Source organism: Zootermopsis nevadensis, unplaced genomic scaffold (assembly GCF_977971745.1).
Source record: "Zootermopsis nevadensis isolate Lab colony 2312 unplaced genomic scaffold, Znev_1.0 Znev_ptg000024l, whole genome shotgun sequence".
Taxonomy (NCBI): Eukaryota; Metazoa; Arthropoda; class Insecta; order Blattodea; family Termopsidae; genus Zootermopsis; species Zootermopsis nevadensis.
In genome coordinates this window covers 2,286,204-2,293,489 of record NW_028259156.1, presented here as the reverse complement: position 1 = coordinate 2,293,489, position 7,286 = coordinate 2,286,204, and the positions used below count along the sequence as shown (strand labels likewise).

General features: G+C 37.6%; 1 protein-coding gene across 2 annotated transcripts; it reads left to right on the top strand.

Annotated features, from left to right (window-relative positions):
• The first annotated feature begins 1,124 nt into the window (after positions 1 to 1,124).
• Positions 1,125 to 6,791, top strand: LOC110835952 (PEST proteolytic signal-containing nuclear protein). Of its 2 annotated transcripts, none has more exons than XM_022076691.2 (4): positions 1,125 to 1,259; positions 3,116 to 3,311; positions 4,067 to 4,197; positions 6,267 to 6,791. In XM_022076691.2, the coding sequence occupies exons 1-4, from the start codon at positions 1,192 to 1,194 to the stop codon at positions 6,400 to 6,402; spliced, it is 531 nt and encodes a 176-aa protein (XP_021932383.1). In that variant the 5' UTR covers positions 1,125 to 1,191; the 3' UTR covers positions 6,403 to 6,791. The 2 variants fall into 2 exon arrangements, with proteins under 2 accessions (XP_021932383.1, XP_021932384.1); XM_022076692.2 differs by having other exon boundaries at positions 1,207 to 1,371; positions 3,133 to 3,311.
• The last annotated feature ends 495 nt before the right edge of the window (positions 6,792 to 7,286 follow it).

Below are 7,286 nucleotides of genomic sequence, written 5' to 3'. Positions count from 1 at the left end.
CCTGCTGTTTTTCTCATGTATTTCATTTCTGCTGCATCTGTTGCTCTGATTGTCCAGTTTTCACTACCATACAAAAGAGTAGGGAGAGCTAGTGTTTTGTATAATTTTAATCTGGTTTTCTTTAAAGTTTTCTGCGGTTTAAACACACTGGCAGCTTCTACTCAGTGTTTAATCAATAGTATTGTGATGGCTCTTATTAGCTTCTGGTTCAGTAGGGTGGTTTTTTTAACAAGTGTACTATGTCACTGTTCTTGTTCTTTTGTCAGCTCAGCAGTTGCTTACGTGCAACAGTGGCTAGAGTGAATATTTTACTGAAAATCTGCCTTGGTGAATCCAGTATATCCTTTGGATGGGAGTTTAGCCAGAAGTATACACAGCTCGCTGTTCCAGTCTTGGTTTTCAAAGGTAGAATGTTCTGCTTCGTACGTGCGACCTGGTATGGGCCCCAGGTAGGATATCCCTCTGCTGGGTTTTCCGGATGTCCCTTATATGTTAGATTGTGAATGCTATAGTAACCTTCCCATGTGCATGGTAAAATTTCTGTAAGGATTGAAGGTTTTCACGGCGGTGAATCCGATAGGATAGCTGTTTTCTGGGTTGTAGAGGTCCTTGCTGCCTCCATCATCAATGCGATAAGTAAAGTTTCTGTACGAACTACTAAGCCTTGGATGACACTGTTACACCAAACGCAGTCAATAACATGAACCTCCACACTCAACACCACAGATAATACCAACGTTCTAAGGTAACAGCGGTAGTTGGCGTTCGGAAGATTCCCTTCGATAACACTCCTTTGGTGGAAGCCTTGTACTGTGTTTAAGCTCTGTGCGGTCAGTTTGTTTATTATAGGCTCCATGACGTAAAACTTGCACAAGACATCATTTTCCTTCTTCCTCCGCCTTTTAGTGGGTATGGGAAAGTCTGCTTTGATTCTTATTCATTTCTGCAGGAAATATAATCTGACACTGAAATGTTCACGTGCTCTTAAGATTTCCAATTTTAGATAGGATAGTTTCATATGCGGAAAACGTATTGAATGGGATATATATAAAACTATGATATTATTATGGTGGCAGTTGCTCCTCATACCTTTAGATCAGTGGGGATAGTTTCCATTTGTCCTCATTAGACATAATATTTAAACGACGATATTCCTCGATTCACAGGTCGAATATAATAAACTTGTTGGCCATGAAACAAAATTACAAACCAACGAAAGAGCTACCGGATGACGTTTCGTCATCTGTGACATTATTCATGTGTGTATTGATGCAAACGCCTAGTTGGAACGTTTGTAATTGAAGTTATATGTTTGTATAATTTGTCGATATAGCATGTCGAAGAGGAGTTCATTAGGTGGATTTAAGAAAGGTGGCAATCTTAATACTTGTTGAAACGATATTTTAAGGGATATACCAGTCTATCTGAGCTATAACTTTGGAGCATATTACAAACCTCAATACTATAGTGCAAACTACCAGTTTGTAGACGTTATACAGTTTAAATCCTATTTTTAAATATGTATGTCTAATATCGGTGGTTTTTATATACGTTTCCAATGAATGGAATGGTATAAATTCTCCCGTTTCTTGCGGGCTGAGTACATTTATATATACATGTTTGAGTGTGGGTCCTTTTAAATTTGCATGTGGTAAAAGCAACAGCCTTCTGTTGCTATTGAAGTGCATATAGTAATATATGTTTCTACAAGTAAGTTGTGAATCAGGTTTAGAATGAATTATTTTTTGCTTCAAGACCAATCTATTTGGGCTTTAGAGCTGGCTGGCTTTAATTGCAGTTGAAATTGTTTTTAATTTTAAAATTCGTCAATAACAGTCGCCTTCTTTATGTTCGTCACTATTGTAAAAATGATGGAAATATTATCAGAATCGTATAACTTTGGTTAGGTATGTTGGAATGTTTCTGTTACATTACTATTTATTTAAAATTCAAAGTTCTTACAGTTGCTAAATGCATTGTAACCTTCTCATTTGTTGGTACTGATTGAAGGTCCATCCAGTCAGATGAGCAGCAGTAAGAGAGAAAATTTACTGTGCTTCAAAATATTGTACCGAGAATTTGAAACACGTACCTTTTCTTGTTATTTTGATATGTATGTCGATTTTATACATATGATAAGGCTTTGATCCTTATTTATATATTGAACTAAAAATATAAACTATATGTTACCAACATGAACAAGCAGATATTCATGATATCGGCAGTTGTATATGTATGACATTAATTTGTCAACTAATTTGGACTGATCTCTTTTTTTGTTAACATGTTACTATGTTAAGGGCTATAATTTTATACAGTTCTTACTAAAATACAAATACTTGCTTTACTGACAACAAGTAATTTATTTGTAGGCTGGTCCTTGATATTCATTTCATATTGAAAGTTGATTGAGTTTCACCTGAATTTTGTATGCATTTGTGGTGTTGGAAGCCACTCAAACCTTGTACTTTGTCGTTTTATACAATCAGTATTAACAGCATGGGGAGACACAAACTTGTGAGGTGGGAGCAAAAGTAGCACCATTTAACAGAGGGTCCAGAAATGATGTATATCAACTCCTGTCAGAACACCTCTTTGTAGTTGATGTTATTTTTACGGTTGTGATGCTATGAGAACCGCAGATTTCACATAGCTTTTAGGAGTTACATGTTGGCCATGCAGAATTTTACTTGCTACAGTATGAAACATTGAGATACTTCATCCCAAAAATAATATAAAATAACAATAACAAAACAAAAGTAACACAGCAACAAAATAACTTTTATTAACTCATTATAAAAATATATCACATGAATATAATAAAAACTGCGCAAGATTTGGTGGACTTGTGCGGTTGGAAAATAAGCTTTATGAATTATTCTAGGAACGACTTGTTTTAGCTTTTAGTGAAATGCATGGCGGAACTGATCGCACTTTCTGTGCCGTCACTTTTGGAAGAAATTTTGAGGAAAAACAAGTGCATTTCATGTTTGAGCAAGTGTGGTACTTACATAATATTTAAATTAGGATATGCAAAGCCTCTCATTGAAGTGTAGGAATGTGTTGTAAAGGATTGAGGTTGAGGCTAATTGTGACATCATCTCAACTTTGCCAGTGTTTCACCTTGCTCAGGGTCTTCCCATAATGGATCGGAATCCGATCAGAGTCCGGATGACACGGCAGGAAAGGATGACAGCGGGAAGAAACAGAAACTTTCTTTTGGTTATGTAAAGAAATCCCTTATGAAGCCTGAAGAGAAAGTCATCGACACATCAGTTAAGAAGGGAATTCAGATAAAATTAGGAACTCAGGTAATAAACATTACAAAATATTAATATAATATAATATTAAATAATTAAATTTATCATAAGTCATTACATGTAGTACAACATTGTTTCTACGTGTTCTTTCAAAATATATTGTTGCATGAACCTTAAGAAGTTTATGTGTAAGGTTCAAATAGTGATACACACACATAACCTTGTTGGCAATACGTATTAATGTTTCAACCCTTTCGTGTCATCATCTTTGGTCTTTTGTAAAAGTTACTCCTGATTGTAGAACATTGCATTGTGCTAATGTGTGATGAACTAGCCACGGTGGTCTAGCGGTTAGAACGCTGGCTTTGTAATCCTGGGGTCTCGGGTTCGATTCCCGGCGGTGCCCAAATTTATAACTTGTGTTGGGCAAGGCCGTGGTCTAGGCAACACGGAGTTTTCCTCCGTGGCATCCCAACAATTACTCCATTCACACACAGAAGAAGGCAATGGCAAACCACTTCTGGATCATCTGCCAAGAACGTATATGAACAGGTCCCAGTCCGAGAAAAGGATGGAAGGATCCTGTTCATATGGACCTGTCGTCAGACAGAACACTAAATAAATAAATAAAAAATGTGTGATGCTTTTCTTTTTTCAGTCAGATTTTAATTTGCGGTGACTCAGAATTCAAAGATTAAATAATATGTACATTATATGTTAGATAGTAACAGTATTTTAGATTACAGTATTGAGTTTTGTTGAATATATTAATGAAATTGTGACTACGTTATTGTCTTCTTGTTCAGAAACCTATTCATCAAAGTGGTGCTGTTAAATCGCAGTCCAGCACAGTGGCGGCTGCGTTTAATTTGGACGAAGAGGAAGAACCTGAGGAGATGCCTCCAGAAGCGCGGATGAGGATGCGTAATATTGGCAGGTGTGAATCTGGATTTGGAGACTGTTGATTTTCTTGGAATTTGTACTTCCCTGTTTGTGGCTGAATATAAATACCTTGAACTTTCCAAATCTGGTGAAATAATTTCTTGCTTAGCAATATGAAGCTGGATTTCATCACCGCCACCGAAGAACTGTCCATTTTACCTGATTCTAAGCAAGGTCAATCCAGTTCTCACCATTGTTAATCACTTTTCAATATCTGTTCTCGTTTTATTCTCCTGTCCTTGGTCACCGTGAAGGTCCTCCTGTTAGAATTTTACTTCTTCTAAACACTTGTGTGTTTCAGACATCCTTGATTTAATGTCTGTAACAATACTAGATGGAGAGTATGCCGACGCGTACCAAGGAGTTGAACTTTGGCTTGCACATTGCAGTTTGACTTCTACTGATAGCAGAGGGGAGTGGAAAGACGTAGTCAGAAACATAGGACGTTGGCATTCCTGTAACATAGTGCCTTACCTCGCTAAAGACATCTTAATATGGGTTATGTGACTTTTTGTCCACTCTGTATTTTGTGTAAAATCGTTATGTTCTGTTATCTACGTCATCTTATTCCGCGCTGCTATGTCTTGTCCCAAGAAACAGATTAAAATGTAGGATTTGAGGTTTTCACAGCGGTGAGTCTGAAGATTTCTGTCTTCTGGGTTGTTGCGCTGTGAAGTCTGGTCGATGTTTACCAACGTTTCAGAGGTCCTACTGCCTCCATCATCAGGGCGATGAGTATGAAGATTTATGTCTTTTGGGTTGTTGCGCTGTGTAGTGTAGTCGATGTTTACCAACGTTTCAGAGGTCCTACTGCCTCCGTCATCAGGGCGATGAGTATGAAGATTTCTGTCTTCTGGGTTGTTGCGCTGTGTAGTCTGGTCGATGTTTACCAACGTTTCAGAGGTCCTACTGCCTCCGTCATCAGGGCGATGAGTATGAAGATATCTGTCTTCTGGGTTGTTGCGCTGTGTAGTCTGGTCGATGTTTACCAACGTTTCAGAGGTCATACTGCCTCCGTCATCAGGGCGATGAGTATGAAGATTTCCGTCTTCTGGGTTGTTGCGCTGTGTAGTCTGGTCGATGTTAACCAACGTTTCAGAGGTCATACTGCCTCCGTCATCAGGGCGATGAGTATGAAGATTTCTGTCTTCTGGGTTGTTGCGCTGTGTAGTCTGGTCGATGTTTACCAACGTTTCAGAGGTCCTACTGCCTCCGTCATCAGGGCGATGAGTATGAAGATATCTGTCTTCTGGGTTGTTGCGCTGTGTAGTCTGGTCGATGTTTACCAACGTTTCAGAGGTCATACTGCCTCCGTCATCAGGGCGATGAGTATGAAGATTTCCGTCTTCTGGGTTGTTGCGCTGTGTAGTCTGGTCGATGTTAACCGACGTTTCAGAGGTCCTACTGCCTCCGTCATCAGGGCGTTGAGTATGAAGATATCTGTCTTCTGGGTTGTTGCGCTGTGTAGTCTGGTCGATGTTTACCAACGTTTCAGAGGTCATACTGCCTCCGTCATCAGGGCGGTGAGTATGAAGATTTCTGTCTTCTGGGTTGTTGCGCTGTGTAGTCTGGTCGATGTTAACCAACGTTTCAGAGGTCCTACTGCCTCCGTAATCAGGGTGATGAGTATGAAGATTTCTGTCTTCTGGGTTGTTGCGCTGTGTAGTCTGGTAGATTTTCACCGTTTCAGAAGTCATACTGCTTCCGTCATCGCCCTAACATGAAATCTTAAAAATTAAAACTACTACTCATTGTTAATGTAATAATGGATCTGGGAAAATGGCACTCATAGTAGTAATGTCATCTAATTACAGAGTTTAACCAGTGAAGTTTTTATTATTATTGAATAATCAATTCAAAAATTAATCATGTGGTAACTCCACATTTTATCACGACAGAATGAAATGGAAATGTCAAGCAGCAGAAACAACAGAGGAAAGTGTTTGATTGTCGAAATGCCGAGATTATTTTCAGCCGATAATTCTTTCAGACTCTTTTCAAAAAACATTTAAATGTTGGTGATCTTACATTTTTTTTTTTTTTATTTTTTTTTTTTTGTTACAGAGAAACTCCAACTTCAGCAGGTCCAAATTCATTTGGTAAGACAAAGCAAGGTTTCTGTGATGCCAAAAAGATATTTGAGAAAACAATGAAGAAAGCGATGGATAGTACGGATAATTCCAAGAAGACGACCGAGTGATGTGGGTGTGATATGAAAATTATATCCAGAATAATTGAGAACTTCAATGGCATTTGATTTGCAAGACTTTGAATTTCCAGGTCTGTTTGGTACGCAGAGCATTATAAATATACATGCAAGTGTGAATATGTGATGATCACTGAATTGTGTAGTTGTTGTTGCTAGTATCAGATGATAATAATAGATTCATATTACTCTTGTAGCGATAATTTAGTAACATTATTGGTCTTATTGATGTTCTTTTGAAATAACAGTTTTCATGTATATATTTGAGAAATTAGCCATCTTTCATTTTTTCTTGTCTTTATTCACACTTAGTTCATATTATTAACAATCATTACATGACTTACCTATTATTACACCAGTACAATAAATGCTGTTAAAATATATATGGAATTGTATGTTTTTAGTAACCTTTTTGCCTGTAGCGAACATGGATGAATTTAATTTAAATATTTTTAATTCTGACTGTTGCTTGCAGCGACATTTATTAAATGGTTACCAGTGTTTTTACTATATAAAATATTTCCTAAAGCGCAGTTACTTTTTTGGGTTGAAATACGCAGGGTGCAACTTGAAGGTCTGGTACAAATGTAAAGGTGAGTTGCATGTGCAGAAATGACGACGAATGTTAACGTGAACATTTCTGAGCCACAGCCTTCTTTTACCTTTGAAAATTTTGAGACAGCATCATGCTTTTGTTGTCCTCTCACGCGGTTGGTGGGATACCAAGCTGCGGATGTTCCAGATTAAATCTCCTGTGTTGAGTTATTCTGTCACTGACAGACACATACTGATACCTATTTAATAATACTTATAAGTTTTAATAGTGAATTGTTCGATAATGTTTATGTACATTGTAATTAGTATCTTTCTGAAGGTAA

What these genes read in the sequence shown, in the direction of transcription:
- LOC110835952 (XM_022076691.2), top strand. Translation starts at nt 1,192, where the DNA reads ATGAAACAAAATTACAAACCAACGAAAGAGCTACCGGATGACGTTTCG. An exon ending in TCATCTGTGACATTATTCAT is followed by an intron (nt 1,260 to 3,115) that starts GTGTGTATTGAT and finishes CAACTTTGCCAG; the next exon opens with TGTTTCACCTTGCTCAGGGT. An exon ending in AGATAAAATTAGGAACTCAG is followed by an intron (nt 3,312 to 4,066) that starts GTAATAAACATT and finishes CTTCTTGTTCAG; the next exon opens with AAACCTATTCATCAAAGTGG.